The sequence below is a fragment of the Macrotis lagotis genome, chromosome 1 (genome assembly GCF_037893015.1).
Source record: "Macrotis lagotis isolate mMagLag1 chromosome 1, bilby.v1.9.chrom.fasta, whole genome shotgun sequence".
NCBI classification, from domain to species: domain Eukaryota; kingdom Metazoa; phylum Chordata; class Mammalia; order Peramelemorphia; family Peramelidae; genus Macrotis; species Macrotis lagotis.
This window is the reverse complement of record NC_133658.1, coordinates 431354857-431372170: the sequence shown is the minus strand read 5'-3', so window position 1 is coordinate 431372170 and position 17314 is coordinate 431354857. Positions and strand designations below refer to the sequence as shown.

At 40.2% G+C, this 17314-nt stretch overlaps 1 protein-coding gene across 2 annotated transcripts in view; it reads right to left on the bottom strand.

The window, feature by feature from the left end:
* TRMT61A (tRNA methyltransferase 61A) overlaps positions 1-16965 on the bottom strand; it is a 38036-nt gene extending 21071 nt beyond the window's left edge. The window contains exons 1-2 of one of the 2 annotated variants that reach the window (XM_074213178.1): positions 16879-16965; positions 12770-13133 (exon numbers count right to left, since the gene is read on the bottom strand). In XM_074213178.1, coding sequence (XP_074069279.1) covers positions 12770-13100 — 331 coding nt within the window. In that variant the 5' untranslated portion in view covers positions 13101-13133; positions 16879-16965. The remainder of the gene's footprint in view (positions 1-12769; positions 13134-16878) is intronic. The other variant, XM_074213179.1, reaches the window with a different exon arrangement.
* Positions 16966-17314: the final 349 nt, after the last annotated feature.

Sequence of the window (17314 nt, the reverse complement as noted above, 5' to 3'; positions counted from 1 at the left end):
CAACATTGAAAGATATCACAGTATCATTGAGAGAATCACACAGGGCAATGACAGATCACAAATTCAGTTTCAAATCATAAATAATCAGAGAAAAGCAAATTAGGATAACTCTGATATACCATCCTATACCCATCAGATTAGCTAACATGACAGAAAAAGAAAATGACAAATGCTGGAGGGAATGTGAAAAAATAGGGACACTGACATACTGTTGGTGGAGTTGCTAACTGGTTCAAACATTCTGGGAGGCACTTTGGAATTATGCCCAAAAGGCCTATAAAATTGGGCATTGCCTTTGGTTCTACAATACCACTACTATTTATACACCCCCAGAAAATCAGAAAAGGTAAAGGATTAATATGTATAAAAATATTTATAGCCACTCTTTCTGTGGTGTAGCAAAAAAGTGGAAACTGAGGGGATGCCCATCAATAGAGGAATGGCTGAGCAAATACTGGTGTATGATTGTGATGGAATACTATTGTGCTGTAAGAAATGACAAATGGGGTAGTTTAAAAAAAAAACCCTGAGAAGACTTATGTGAACTGATGCAAAGTGAAGTGAGAGAACCATAGTAACAGCCAAGTTGTAAAGATAATAAATTTTCAAACAACTGTGAAAGACTTTGTTACTCTAAGCAATACAATGATTCATGACAAACCCTGAGGACCCATTATGAAAAATGCCATCCCACCTCTAGAAGGAGAACTAATGGACACTCAGAACAAATTGAAGCATAATTTTTCTTCACTTTTAAAATTTTTTCTTTTTTCCTCCTTTTTTCTTTTGCAACATGGCTAATAAGGAAAAAAATCTGCATAACTTCACATGTATAATGGATATCTTATTGCTTGCCTTCTCAAGGAGTAGAGGAGGAATTGGAGGGTAGAAGAGAATCTGGAACTCAAAATTTTTAAATGAATATTTAAAATGTAAAAATAAATAAAGTTCAAAAAGACAACTTCTAAAGAAAATAAACACATTTTCAAATGTTCCTTAAATATTTCTGAAATGATGCTCATTCTGCATTTTCCATTTATGCATTATGAAGTAAGTGAGAAAGTAGATAGTATGCTTAAGGCGCAGAAAGTAAATACAGGTTGGCTACATCAAAGAGTACATGGGGGCAGCTAGGTGTCGTAGTGGATAAAGCATGGGCCCTGGAGTCAGGAGTACCTGGGTTCAAATCCAGTCTCAGATACTTAATAATTACCTAACTGTGTAGCCTTGGGCAAGCCACTTAACCCCGTTTGCCTTACAAAAACCTAAAAAAAAAAAAAAAAAAAAAAAAAAAAGTACATGAAATAATTCCATTCAACTCAATGAACCAGGCATTTATTCTTACTATATGCTAGACATGATGCTAATACTATCTCATTTGATTTTCACAACCCTATGAGGTAAATTCTATTTATTATTCCAATTTTAGGGGTGAGGAAACTGAGGCAGACATTAGTTAAGTGAATTATCCAGAGTCACCCAACTAGCAAGGAAGGCCGGATTTGAACTTGGTCCTCTTGACTCCAGGCCCAGAATGCTATCCAATGAATTAACAGTTGCTCTTAAGATGACAGGGTTTCAGTGGGGATGATGGCTATATAAAAAAGACTGGAGGGTGTGAAACCTGTGGAGAGGCAGAGAGAAAGAGGCAAATGTTGGTACAAGCCTGGGGTGACATCCTCCATGAAGCCCTTTCTGCTCACTGCAGTCTCCAATAGCCCATTCCTCTGAAATCTTGCAGCATCTTCTGCCTGGACAATGCAATCTAGGGATTGGCACTAGTCTACCCACTATCTTGTTCTTCATTCTCTATCAGCTCACTAACAACAATAATAAAAGCTCCTGTATAGTTTACAAGGGCATTCTCTTCCAACAACCTTGTAAGGAAGGCAGCAAAAGTTATTATTATCCCCATTTTATAGATAAGGAAATTGAGGCTCGGAAAATTGAAGCAACTTTCTCAAAGTGTCAGAGCTAGTCAGAGCCAGGACTCCAACCCAGTGTGAAACAGTGAAAAGAATCTGGGCTTTGGGGTTAGGATGACCTGAGTGCCAATCTGGTTTCTGTCACTTAATCTCTCTCTGGGACTCAGGTTCCTCTTCTGTAAAATGAAGGGGTTGACTGGCTGACCTCCTAGGTCCTTTTATGATCTAAAACTAAGATCCTATAGTCTCCTGAGTCCAAGTTCAGTTCCCTATCTATTTCCCCACCTTTGTTCCACATGTCACCCTATAAATTCTCTGAGGGCAGGATGGGTCTGATATTTCCTGGAATACAGCTCAGGATTGAGCAGTTAGAACTGGTAAACAACTCCAGAAGGATTAATAAATAATGTCACTTGGGAATCTGAAGGGGGCTTTTAACTTTCAAAAAAAAAAGTCTATTCTATGCTTTTGTAATCAAATAAACACTATGACTGCCCCTAGAAAATCAATTGGATTTCTATGCAGCAAAACAAAATCCAGGAGGAATAGAGGAAAGCATCATTCTAAAGGGTCACAAAATACATAAAATATCTAGAAGTCTATTTGGAAATAGTCAAGCCCTGTAGATATATAGAATTACAAAAAGAAATAAGGAATGACTTAAATAGCTAAAGGACAGTGTTTATGAAGAGGCTACACCAAAATAATAAAAATGATTCTACTACTTAATCAGTTTTACAAATTTAATGGATACCAACCAAACTACCAAGTAAAGTATACTTAAGAGAACTGGAAAAAATAATAAAAATTCATTTGAAAAATCAAAAGGTCTAGAATCTTTTTTTTTTTGGTTTTTACAAGGCAGTGGAGTTGGTTAAGTGACTTGCCCAAGGTCACACAGAAGTAATTATTAAGTGTCTGAGGCTGCATTTGAACTCAGATCCTCCTGACTCCAGGGCCAGTGCTCTTTTCACTGAATCACCTAGCTGCCCCTAAGAGGTCCAGAATCTTTTTTTTTGCAAGGCAAGGGGGTTTTAGTGACTTGCCCAAGGCCACACAGCTAGGTAATTATTAAGTGTCTGAGGCTGGATTTGAACTCAGGTACTCCTGACTCCAGGGCCACTGCTCTATTGACTGCGCCACCTAGCTGCCCCTTGAGGTCCAGAATCTTAAAGGAAATAATGAAGGAAAAAACCATAGGAGTAAAGGGGAAATAGCATTTCTGGTCACTTACTAGCTATGTAAGTTCACTTAAACCTCAATTGGCTAAAAAAGCAAACTTCTCCAGGATTTCTGTCAAGAAAACCCCATGGACAGTATGGGTCAGAAGAGTCAGGCACAACTGAACAACATGTGTGTTAGTTGTTGTGCTAAGGGTTGAAGATACGAAATAAGGCAAAAGATAGTTCTTGCCCTTGAGGAGCTTGCAATCAAATGGGGGTAACTACCAAAATACAGCTTTCCTCAGGATAAGTTCACTTTCTGAAATCTCATCTTTGTGGAGACTGATTCAACTTGTATACATTTGTTCCAGAAACTATTCTAAATACTTCACAAATATTATCTCAATTGAACTCACAATTATTATTATTATTATATTATATTATTATTATTCCCTTTTATAATTGAAGAAACTGAAGCAGACTTAATACGTGTCTGAGACTACATTTGAACTTAGGTCTCCTTGACACAGGCACAGTGCTCTCTCCATTGATCCGCTGGCCTGACTTTCACAATAAACTCATGAATGAAATATTAAATATCATATACTAACAAAAAAATTAGAAGAGAACACAATCAAGGACCTTTCTTAGCTATTGCTATTAGAAGAGTTCTTAATTAAACAAAGGACAAAGGTAATCACAGAACAAAGGCAAAATAGATCATTTTGACTACATGAAATTGAAAAGTTTTTCAACAACAAAATCAGTACAGATGAAGTCAAATGGTAAAGAATCTTTTACAACAAATATTGATATTTCTTATACAAGATATATAGATAAAAATATAACAATAAATCATTTTCCAATGGATAAGTGGTCAAAGGATATGAACTAAAAATCTAAAAAGAATTGTAAACTGTAAAAGGTTCTTTTTTCTCAAACCACACCATGAAATAAAGATGACAAAGAAACATGGGGAAGAGTTCTAGGAATTGACACAAAGTGAAATAAAATGGCAAAAATTGAAATGGAAAGAACAACAACAAAATAATCAAAACTGAATACTGTGAAATTAGAATGGACTAGCTTCATCTCAGGAATAAGAGATAAAAATATACCTAGGGGCAGCTAAATGGTACAATGGATAGAGCACCAGCCCTGGAGTCAGGAAGAACTGGGTTCAAATACAACCTCAGACACTTAATTGTCTAGGCAAGTCACTTAACCCCATTGCCTTAAATTAAAAAAAAAGGTACATCCTTCTTTGGGGGATTTTGGAATCAATCAATCAAAAAACATTATGAAGTGCCTATTATGTCCTAGGTAGGAGGCAGTTAGGTAGCCCAGTGGATAGCATGCTGCACCTGAAGTCAGGAAGATCTGAGTTCAAATCCAGATTTATATAGTTACTAGCTGGGTGAATTTGGCAAGTCACTTAAACCTCTGCTGGCCTTAATTCACTGAAGAAGGAAATGGCAAACCATTCCAGTATCTCTGCCAAGAAAACCCCATGGACAATATAGTCCATAGGGTCACAAAGAATCAGACAGGACTGAAGAATAACAACAAAGCAAAATAACAACCTTGAAGGTTGTCCTTGAAAAGCTTGGAGGGATGGGAGGTGGGGAAGGGAACAGTCTACCAACATATAGCTTTCCTTTGGGATAAGTTCCTCATTGAACTCTCATCATCTTGGAGACTGATTCAGTTTGTATACATTTCTATTAGATTCTCCCAATTGTCTCCTCCTAGAGGGCAGGAATTATCTTTTGCCCCTTTTTGTATCTTGAGCATTTAGCATACTACCTGGCAATAATGGGGAATTACTAAATGTTTACTGACTGTTGACTATATATAATAGTACTTCATGAGATATTATTTGTTAGATATTTTTCTTTCTTTTTTATTCTTTGTTATAATGAATATTTCAGAGGAGAAATAAGGAAGAATATATTGAAAAATTAAAATGATGAAAAAACAAAACAAACATTTTTGAACAAAATTATTACAACAAACAAAAGACACTGAGGAGAGGAACTCTAGGTTCAAATGGGTGCTGGAGGCAATTCTATATAGCAGGACTATGTTTACTCAGCAAGGGAGAAAACTGAGAGCCAGTGAGACTCATTGATTACAAATTACAAAATGAAAACCAGGCAAATATGAGAAAACATCTATAGACATCTTCAGACTGTCAGACAAAACTGATGTAAAGAAGGAAGATTCCCTCAGAGAGAGTGAAATGATTTTAGGATACATAAATGCAACATCAAAAGTTCCTAACATCAGTTAAAAAAAAAAATACAACACAGAACTTCCCACAAGTGCTGAGTGACCCCAGAGCTGGGGCCCATATCTGAACAACCATTGTTCTTGGCTCTCATCATTATTCCAATCCCTCCCACTACTCAGTCACCCCTTTCTTCTGCCAAGGGTTTCAACTTGGAGAAGATGGCTGGGTGGTAAGGAAAAAACTCTCTGCTCTCCTTTCTAGAGTGACTAACTCTAAATCAAATTCTTTTAAAACCCAGGTCCCAATCTAGTTCAGAGTTAGAAAAGGTCAGTTTGGGCATAAGCTGTCCCAGTAAGGATTGGCCTCCCACTACATTAAGCATCTTCATTCATGCTGTGATGGAAAAATGCCCTAACATGGGAATCAGAAAATGTAGGTTAAAATTCTACTTGTGGGGACAGCTAGATGGTGCAGTGGATAGAGCACGACCCTGGAGTCAGGAGAACCTGAGTTCAAATCCAGCCTCAGACACTTAATACTCAGCTGTGTGACCTTGGGCAAGTCACTTAACCCCATTGCCTTGCAAAAACAAAAATTAAAATTCTACCTGTGTCACAAATTTAGGCAAGTCACTTTCCCTTTCTAGAACTTAGTTTCCCTCACTGAAAAGTAACAGGACTTAATTAGAAGATCACTATGATTGTTTTTGTGAATAATGGGGAGCAAGGCTCTGTCCATTATCTGTAAACAAACTTGACCAAGTTGTAGGTTCTATGGCTATGGCCATTTTGATATGGACTCAATGGTAATGGCAATCACAGAATTGGGGCTCAGAGGTCCCTTTTAATTCTGACATACACTCATTCTGAATCCTTCCCAGGAACAGCACCACAAACTCTGCTTTAGGTCTTAACTGAATGATACTACACATACCTGACCTCCCTCTCCTCTCCAAAAGCCAGTTTGGTTCTAATGGGATATTAGTGGTGCTAGGGTAGAAAAATATCTAGGCTGGGAACTGAGATGTGGGTTCAAGTTCTGGCTCTGGCCCTCACTTGCTATGGAATCTAGAGCAAATCACTTTCTTTATCCGGGTCTGTTTATCCTTTTTAAAAATAAGATGGTTGGATTAGATTATCTTTAAGGTAACTCCCAGATATGGGGGAAAACCTTTATTTCAGGGTTCCCTCCAGTCCTCACATTATATTATGCAAAGTACTTCCAGTGTTGACATTCTGGGCTTCTCTTTGATTAGGAAAAGACAGCCCTTCTATTCCATCAAAAGCCTTTTCTACTCTAAATTCTCTCTACCCAACACACCAATTACAATCCTCAACAGGAAAAGCAGGATGAAAACAGACCTCAAACAAAGGGCCCATTCAATACTCCAGTCACTGGCAAAACCAAACCATCTTTTAAAGGGACCAGGATAGCTTAGAAATAAAATAGCCCCTCAGAGAAGAAAGGGATAAGCTTTAGCCAAAGGGCTTTAGCAAAAAGTCTCAGCAGCTAAAATCTCATCATTTTTGTTTGCCCTAAAGATAGTAGCAGTGCCTTAAGCACTGAGTGTGACTGGGAAACAAGCCTCTAAGTCATTATCTACAGAGAGACCTGACCAAGCAATAGGTCAGGGCCATTTGCTACATGCTCACTGTCCAAGAGTATCACAGAATTGGAGACAGGAGTGCCATTAGAACATGAAATGAAGAATATCAGGGCTAGAAAGAGCTTTTAGAAATCAAATAACCCAACTACCTTATTTTATATTGAAAGAAACTGAGAAGAGAACTTCCCATGGTCACATAGTTAAGTCAGGTCTCCAGACTCCAAATAAGATGGGATTCTCCTCTCTTCTTTTCTCTCCTCTCCTTTCTTCTCTCTCTCCATCTCCTTCCCCATCTCTCTCTGGCTTCACCCCCCATATATGTATAGCTAAGGCTAGATTGTGTCCATGGTACTTAGACCAAGAGCTCTGGCCCTGCCACAGAATCTCACTGCTGCAGGGGGCCCTCAGAGGTCATATTCAATCTATATCTTAGTAATCCCTCTCTTTGACATCCCCATCAAGTTATCACCCAGACTCTGCTTGAAGAGCTCTGATATTAGGGAGCTCACTACCCTGCATGGATACAGAACATGACAGTGATGGGAGACTTCAATTATGCAGACATATGCTGGGGCTCTCTCTGCCAAAAGCAGAGGAGATGACATGTTCTTGGCTTGACTCTGGAATTTCATTCTTCAAAAGATGGAGGAAACAATAAAGGAAACTGTTCTTCTGAATCTGATGCTGATTAAAGATGAGAAAACTGGTTGCTGGGGAGATGGCTAGGTGGCATAGTGGATAGAACACCAGCCCTGGAATCAGGAAGACCTGAGAGCAAATCCAACTTCAGACACTTAATAATTACCTAGCTGTGTGACTTTGGGCAAGCCAGAGAGAGAGAGAGAGAGAGAGAGAGAGAGAGAGAGAGAGAGAGAATAAGTGACCATTTTGTCCTAGAATTTTTGAATATTTGTGTCCAATGGTAGCCACCTCTAGGGTGAAGATAATAAGGGAAAATCTTAAAAATACACAGCAAGGAATAGAAAAAATGAAGAAGGAATTATATAAAGTAGAGTAGTTTTGAAAAGGATGAGTAAGGGGAGGCTAGGTGGCACAGTGGAGAGCACCGGCCCTGGAGTTAGGAGTACCTGAATTCAAATCTGGCCTCAGACACTTAATAATTACCTAGCTGTGTGGCCTTGGGCAAGCCACTTAACCCCATTTGCCTTGCAAAAAAATCCTAAAAAAAAAAAAGAAAAGAAAAGAATGAGTAGTACTTATATAGTTTTTAAAGAAAGTAAACAAATGTGAAATGTAAATTTGTAGTTTTATAGTAAATTCTCTTTTTAAGTTGTGCTGTGTGTATATGGAAATGTTCTTTTCTTGTTTTTATGTATTTAAGTACGAAATGAATTAAAAATTTAAAAAAGAAGACACGATGGAGTGATCTTTCAAAGTTCAGGTCAACAGGAATAAGAGGTAGTTCCAATTTAAAAAAACCAAACAAATGAACCAAAAAACCCAGTAAAATCTGCACTTTAATAGGCCAGAGAGTCTGACTTCAAATCTTGCCAAAATCTAGAACATCAAGAAAGGAATGTCTGCTGCACTCTAGAAAGGAAAAGTGAAGCAATCAAGCCAGACTAACCTCATCCCTAGCCCGGCCAAAGGAGAGATTAGGAGAGTGTTTTAGATCTAGTTGAACTAGACTTCAGCAAAGTATTTGACAGCTTGTAGATGGCACTTTTGTGTACAAGATGGAAAGACTTGGGTTAATAAGTAAGAGGAAGGTTTGGTGAATGTGAGACTACTTGAATGACTGTACCTGGAAAAATTATTAAAAGTTTGATGTCAATTTGGAGAAAGAAGATATAACTTATAAAATCTGGATATAACAAAGGCAGGAAGGATAGCTAACAGGCTGTATGATGGAGTGACTAGCATGCAAACAGATCTTGATAGATTAAAATGAGGTGATAATGAAATTAAATTTTATACCCATCCAAGTTAAGGTAGAAATACCAATTTCCCATCTACAGAAAAAAAACATTTGCTGATTTTAGTGGATCACAAGTTTATAAAATTGACAATTACCATATGGTAGCACTAAGAGGCATAGAGATCCAGAAAATGACAAGTAATAGTTTCACTATATTCTCCCCAAGTCAGACCACACCTGGAGTTTAATGCTGGATATTATAGTTAGGGGATGACTTTGATAAGCTAAACTGGATCAAGAAGAGGATGATCAGTGGAGAAACTAAAAGTCCAAGTCATGAAACTATTAATGGTTGAGTTATCTGACTGGTGGATGAGTAAGTGAAAAAATCCCATAATTTCCCATGGCCCAAGGTAATGTTTCAAATTCTATCCAGTTTTCCACAGGGGACAGCAGGTTTATACCCTCTTTTCTCTCATTCCATTAACTTTATATATATATAGTTTATACTACTTTCTGTTGTTGTTTGTCCTTACATTCTCAAATCAGGAAGGTGATGGCATGACATGCAAGTGAACTCCATGGAGTAAGGAGTGCTGTGCAAAGTCACCAGCCTCACTTTCTCCTCCAGAATCAACTGGGTCCAGTGGTCAGATATGACTTAGAAAGACTGGTCCTGAATATAGTAGATTTGGGAGATTTTGACCTTTTAAAAGCTAGGTCTTTCTTAGGTCACAGTTTGATTGAGGCAAAGCCAGTCCATTCAGTCATTAAAGTTAGGTAAGGGATATCAGGGAGAAGAGGACAAGAATGACTACTTTTCCTTCCCTCCAAAAAAAAAAATTAATCTGAAAAGTTAAGACCTACAAGGTTTCTCAGTGAAGAGATCTCAAAAAAAAAAAATCAGTCTCTGAGGGGAAGACCCTCAGGGTTTCTGGCCAAAATAGAAACAATTGCAGTTTGAATTCACAGATGAAAAAATGAATTTAACCTGAGACCCACTGTTGGTCAATTAAGGACAGTCAGTATGATTGGGATCTGTAAACCTCAAGAAATCTTATCAAGCTTTTGGGCAGAGCAAATCTATACTACTTTCATTTTTTGCCATATCTAGCATTCCTCAATCAGCACTACTAATCAAATCAGTACTATCATTGTTTCCGGAAAGTACCAACCATCTATTGCCCTACAGCTCCAATTAACAGCTCTCAGGGTAAAACTCCCTTACTCTGGCCACCATTCTTCTAAGAGTTGGGTGTTCCTAATTGAGTGTAATCTTGAAGGCAATACTTATATCACTTTTGGAAATATCTCTATGGTATATAATAGGCGGTTGATAAATGTTTGCTCCCTCTTTCCTCTTCTCTCTTTGTTTCTCTGTCTCCTCTCAAATTTGTTTGCTACTCTATCTCTTCTCTATTTCTGTCATTCCTTCTATCTCTTCTTTCTCTTTCTCAATCTTTCTGTCTACTCTCTCCCCCTCTCTCTCATTCCTTGGTTTTTTCCCATCTCTCTCTAATTCCTTTTATCTTCTCTCCATCTCTCTCCCTCTCTTTCACATTTCTCCCCCTCTCTTTCACATTTCTCCATGTTTCTTCCTTTCATAACTTCTTTTCTCCTATCTGAAGACAGGAGGATAGACTGGATTCAATTGTTCAGCAGTGAAGAATCACAAAGACATAAAAGAAACATTCCCTGTCCTCAAGAAGCTTCCATCATATTGTGGAGACAACAAATTCACTGAAACAAGATCTCCACTCAGACAGTTTGCTCACCTGAGCCCATCAGACAGGGAGGATTTCAGCATCTAGCATCTTAAAAACATCAACATCTTAAAAATTACTCCCACTTTATGTCCCATCTTCCAAATAGGATTATTGTGAAAATGAAATGAGATGGAAATACACTTTACAAATAATTAAATGACATATTCACATACAAGAATATTGAAAAATGTTATTATTATCAGAGCCCACACCAATCAGAGACCAGGGATAGGCACAGATGGAAGCTCCAACAGGGGTCTGGCGGACAGCCAGGCCTGGAATGATGTATTGGAGAATGAGAGAATACGGCAATTGTAGTCTATCCTCCCACCTTTTTCAGGAAACACACTTCCAACCCAGAGGTTCAAAAAAGCCCTAGGAGACTAAGAGGAGGGGAATAATTTCCTGATTGGTTACCAAGAGGGCAACTAGATGGTGCAATGAATACAGCACCAGTCCTGGAGTCAGGAAGACCTGAGTTCAAATCCCCTCAGACACTTGACACTTACTGTATGTCTTTGGGCAAGTCACTTAACCCTAACTGTCTGGCATCCAAAGACATCTCCAGTAGTCCTTATCCTTATCTGGCCACTGGATCCAGATGGCTCTGGAGAAGAAAGTGAGATTGGTGACTTAGCATAGCACCCTCTCTCTCAAATCCAATTCACATGCATTTCATGGTATCATCTCCCTCATGTCATAGAATGAAGGATAAACAAAAACAGCAGGGAAAACTGAGGCCTTCAAAATGGAAGTGATTTGCTCAAGGTCACAGAATATGTCAGTCAGTGTTACAGACTCAGGACTCCTGCTTCCTAGGCAAGGGAGTCTTTGGTTAACCTATTTGCCTTTCTTTGTTTAGTGAATAGACCTGTAAAAAATACTCACTCAATCACTGAGCAAAAAATAGTGGCAACAGTGAGGAAAAAAACAGGAGATGACTCGTTTTAATCAGGTTTCCTGGGGGCTGAGAAATAAGCTTAGAGTTTTGGAATGTCTCCAAAAAGTAAAGAAAGTGCTGGGCAGCCCACTCCCCTGCCAGGCAGGATCTGGCATTTTTTTTTACTCATTCATTAATTGGAGTCTTGGAATCTTAGAGTAAGAAGGATCAGATTATGAGCTAGAAGGAATCTTATGAGATTATCTAGCTCTATTCTTTCAATTTATGGCTAAAGGAACAGTCACAAAAAAAGAAGAAACTTTTTAAATAAGAGTCACCCATGCCCTGCCCCAGATAATGAGGAAGGCATCCTGAGGTACTGATAGAAACCTGTATTTGGAGTCAGAAAACCTGGTTTTGCTATTTTCTGCCAGTACAACCCTAGATATCCTGGAGGAGGCCTGTATTTTCTTACCACCATACCTTAGAAGAAGTTGCAAGGTGGTACAGTGGATATAGAGTCCCGGACCAGGCGTCAGGAAGACTTGAATCAGATGCCTCCTTAGCACCCTGGGCAAGTCACTTAATCCCAATTGCCTCAAAAAATAAAATAAAAATAAATTTTAAATCCTTATTTAAATTCCAACTAATATGCTAGAGAAACCTTCCCTGATCCTGCCTGGTCTATAATAGGCATCCTTTTTGACTTCATGGTTCTCATAGGTACTTTGCTAATGTACCTAACCATGTAATACTATGTTACGTGTCTCTCCCCCTTAAGAGATTATAAACTCCATTTAAAATTTACCCAACTCTGATCTCCTTCAGATAAATTAAATGCTATATTCACATACAAGAATATTGAAAAATGTCATTATTATCAGAGCCCACACCAATCAGAGACCAGGATAGGCACACTGAATTGAAGTAAAGGTCTCTTCTACTCATAAACCTGTAACATTTTAGTCTAATATTTTCATTTAACATGTGGAGAAACTGAGATCTAAGATTGGAAGATACACCAAACTGTCTGTCACTGAGGAGAGGATGGGAAGGGAGGGTAGAAGGAATTATGTAAGCTAAAAATGTGCATACGCATATGGATGAATGTTGAAAAAGTTTCAAGACATATAATTGGAAAAATAAAATATCAATTAAAAAAATGGAGGATACGGAAATATTTCTTTGATTAAAGATTTCTCAGTAGAATAAGTTCTCCTTCAAATAGCATTCAGTTTACAAAATTTCCATTTATAGCCACTATTGCTGACATATTCCAATGTTAATTGACCTCACTCTTCCCCATGTTAAGCTCACCTGATTCACAGACAATTGAGCCAGGCTTCAGTTCCAGCATCATTGTGATGATGGAGATGTCTGTGGAATAAAGGATCTGGGTCCGGTGTGGGAGATTCAGGGTCCAGAGCTCAGGGGTGGGATGAAGCACATATACCCAGCCCCCTTTGCTGCAAGTCACCCGGGAGCCAAAGGGTTGACCAATGAGATGGGCTGAATGGCGGATCACACCATACTTGGTCTGGGTCTGAGCTCCACGCTGGACTTGCACAGGGAACATGGAGCCATGGCCCAAGAAAATGATGGCGGTATCCCCTTCTTTAATGAGCTCTTCATATTCAACGAAACTCATGATGAAGGCCTCTACTGGGGCTCTCCTGTCCTTCTGGAAAGAATAAAGTTGTATAAATATAGAAGAAGGATCAAAATCTTGAGTCTAGTTCAGTGAAAGGACACAGTTCCTGACTTCCAGTGGAGGCCTCTATCAAAAATACAATAAAGCTACTAAACCTCCATTTTCTAGCTCACTTTATCCAACAGTAGGATTTTAAAAAACATCATCTTCTCATCAACTCCAAGAGTCAGGTCACACAAGTATTATCATTCCCATTTTGCTGATATGGAGACTGAGAAGTAAAGTGACTTTCATGGTTCCTAAGTATCAAGGCTTCCCAGATTCTGCTGACTCCTTACATACCCATGTAATAAAGTCCCTCCTTTTAGATCCCAAAGAACATTGAATCTGCATCTTTCTAATGCCCTTAAAATGTTTATTATTCTGTACTCTATGTTGATGTTTCACTAAATTGAACTGCAAGAATGCAGGGCCTGTGTTTCATTCTTCTACCCCCATCCCTCTCATCACATCCAGTGATTTCAATTGCAAGGTCAAGAAAACAATGTAGACAAGTTAAGTAAGTGGGATGGGGAGATGGGGCTCAACAATATTGATCTGAGATATGGTGAATTAACTAAAAAAGTCAAGATAGACATCATAATGAGGTTATACCAAAGTTGAGCCTTGAAGGACAGGGTGAATGCAGAGGTGAAAGGGGAGCAAAGGATCTAGAACAGAAGTGAGGGTTGGATATACAGATTTAAGAGACATGTTCATAAAGATGATACATCCCCATTGCCCTTAATTCTAGTGCCTTCCCTTTGTGGATTACCTCCAATTTATCCAGTATACAGCTCTAAAATACTTATTTGCATGTTATCTCGTCCCATTAGACTCTGAGCTCCTCAAGGGATTGTCTTTTGCTTTTCTTTATATGTAGCTGGTACCTAGTAAAAAAACTTAATAGATGTTGACTGACAACTATAGAAAGCAGATACTCAATTCAAATGTTTATTAAACAACTAGAATTTACAAGGCACTACGCTGATGTTAGGGTCTTATAAACAGACACAACCAAAATACTTTATGTCCTCAAAGAATTTAAGATTCTAGTGTGGAGAGGGGACTGGAAGGGAATATAACATGAATAAACACTAGTTAAATACAAAGTAATCCCTGAAGACCTATCCAGTGCTAAAGTCTGGTGGGGAGAAGGAGTCAGAGGGAAAGACTTGAAGGAATCGAGAAATTGCAAGGAGTTAAAGTTGCCTTCCAGGGATAGCATGCTGGGGTCAGAGAACAGCTAACAGAGCAAGATGATTGGAAATAATAGTTTGTGAAGGGGAATAGTATGAAGTAAATTCAGAAAGATAAGCTGGAATTATGTGTGGAAGATCTTTTAAGGCCTGGTCAGGCTAAAATGCTTTTATTTTATTCTAGAGGCAATAGGCAGCTATTGAAATTTTGAAAGAAATAATTATATTCTTTTGGCTAAATAACAGCAAACATCAATGGGTTGTTTTCCCCCTACTTTTCATAAACTTTAAAAAACATTATTATTGTTTTAAAACTATTGGACAAAATTCTGTCTGTGCATTTACAATTGTTCTCTCAAAAAACTTGGCCTCTCAAACGAAGCATTCTCAAAATATGGTCAAAAATGTAAAAGATGGTTGAGCAAAGGGATCCTACATCACTCTGCCAGCATCCTGAAAGGGCATGGTTGTCTGCACACAGGAATACCGCCAACTGGTGTGCTGATGACTTTAAAAGTCAATAAAAAAACAAAAAAAGAAAAAAGTCAATACACACAACTTTAAAATCCATCCTTCAACAGCTAGCCTGTACTTACAATAAATAAAAGGTATTTTATACCCCCCCAAAAATGATTATTAACTATAGGAGAGATTCAGGGTTATTTCCTTTTTAAGGAAACCTCCGTTCTTACCCCCAAATTTACCACACCTAGACTATATTATCACTAAATAACCTTGCAAAAAATTTAATCTAAGGGGAATTTGATCCATTGTGTTGTAGGTTTAGATTGCAAAATTGGGGTGGTCTACAGGTAACTGACATAATCTAAGTCCCATTCCCCAGCCTCTCATTAGAATAGATCCAACCCTCATTATAATGTTCATTCTTTCATTACCTGTTAACCAATCAGAGTTGATTGCCAATCTCAAAACCATCTACTCTTTCTATAATCCAGTGAGTTCCAGGAGGGGTTTTTGACACTGAAGCACAACCCTTTTTATTAACTACCCACTAACATGTTTAATAAAATTATACTTAGCCAGAAGCTATGCCTCCTGAACCTTTTTATGCATCACAAGTTATAATAGTACTGACACTTTATAAATCACTTGACAATATATTATATCACTGAGTGGAAACAAATGGAGGGAGTGGGGTTTGATGGCTGAGGGTGAATTATGAATTGGGTGAACCTATGAATTAAGAAAATTAATGTGTCAGTTGTACAGAGGAGAAACTGGAGAGGGGATAGTCTGGAAACAGGACACCGGGTAAGAGGCCATTACAAATAATCCAGACTAGAAATGTTTCTTTTCCATTTTTCAAATCAGACCAAGACATCAAGGAGGTGATACCATGACAAACACATGAATTGTGTTTGAGTGAGGGGCTAATTCACCAACCTCACTTTCTCCTCCAGTCATCTGAATCCAGTGGTCAGATATGAATTGGGACAACTGGAGACAGCCCTGTATGAGGGCCCATCAGAGATAAGAAACTTGCCCAAGGTCACACAGCTAATAAATGGCAAGGTTCTGAATTAGAACGCCTGTCCTCCTGAATCCTGGGCCAGTGCTCCGTGAGTGAAGAGAAAGGGACCAGTGTAAGATGTGCAAATAGAATTTGGAAGTCTTGGCAAGTGAATGGATAGGGGACAGGCAAGAAAGATTCAAGGATGACTCCAAGGTTGCAATTTTGGAGGCTGGAAGAATGGACAGAAAATTCATCATTTTTAAGTTTGGGATTGGATGGGGGGGGAATAGGAATCTTGTTTTGGACAAGTTGAGTTTAAGATGTGTCTGGGACATCCAGGAAACAGGGGTAACACACAGTACGTACCTATATGTCACATATATATATTTATGCCTTATGGATGGGGTAAAAGTATCTATGCACGTGTTCATATATTATAATGTTAGACACATATACATTTATGCATTATGGAGAAGAGTAACACACACTTTAGCTACTGAACTTCAATGTGTCAAATACTAGAGATGCAAAGACCAAGAGCTTATGGCCCCAGCGTTTGGTGAGGGAAATCAAAAAGGCCTCATTTAGCAGCTGAGCTTAAAAGGGAAGGGAGGGGCGTGGCTAGGAGCCCAGGCCCTGGAGTCAGGAGGACCTGGGTTCAAATCCGGTCTCAGACACTTAATGACCTAGCTGTGTGGCCTTGGGCAGTCCACTGAACCCCATTTGCCTTGGAAAGCCTAAAAAAAAAAAAAAGGTAAGGAAGGATTCTAAGGAGCAAAACTGAGAAGGCGATGGGTGTGTGTATAGACAGTCTAACAGTTTAGAAATCTAAAAATGGCCCTTCACACCCCAAATATTTGGGCACTTGGGGCACGCGTGCATGCGTCCCCCGGCTCGTCTCTGCAGCATCCGTGGTGGCGGGAAGGCGCGGGGCGCGGGCACCAGACGGGCCGCAGGTGGGCCCACTTGGGCCCGAGGCTGCGGGCGGAGGTGCTGGAGGCCCCGGGCCCGCCCGCAGCAGGGGGTGGGGGCGGAGGGGCTGGGCGCCGCCTCGGAACCTCACCTGGGCTGCTCGGGCCGGCCGGGCCCGCGGGCTGGGCTGCGCACGTGGTCCCGGGCGGCGGCGGCGGCGGCGGCGGAAGGCTCGTGGTCCCGGCCCGGCGCGCCGTGCTGACGCCGCGGAGGCTCCGCCCCATCCCGCGGCTCCGCCCCGGCCCGGCCCCGCCCCCATCCCGCGGCTCCGGCTCCGGCCCCGCCCCCAGCCCCGCGGCTCCGGCTCCGCCCCGCCCCCATCCCGCGGCTCCGCCCCGCCCCCATCCCGCGGCTCCGGCCCCGCCCCCATCCCCGCGGCTCCGGCTCCGCCCCGCCCCCAGCTCCGCGGCTCCGGCTCCGCCCCGGCCCGGCCCCGCCCCCAGCTCCGCGGCTCCGGCTCCGGCCCCGCTGCCGGGCCGGGCGCCCTGGGTGGGAATAACTCAGGACCGGACGCCCACTCTCTTTAT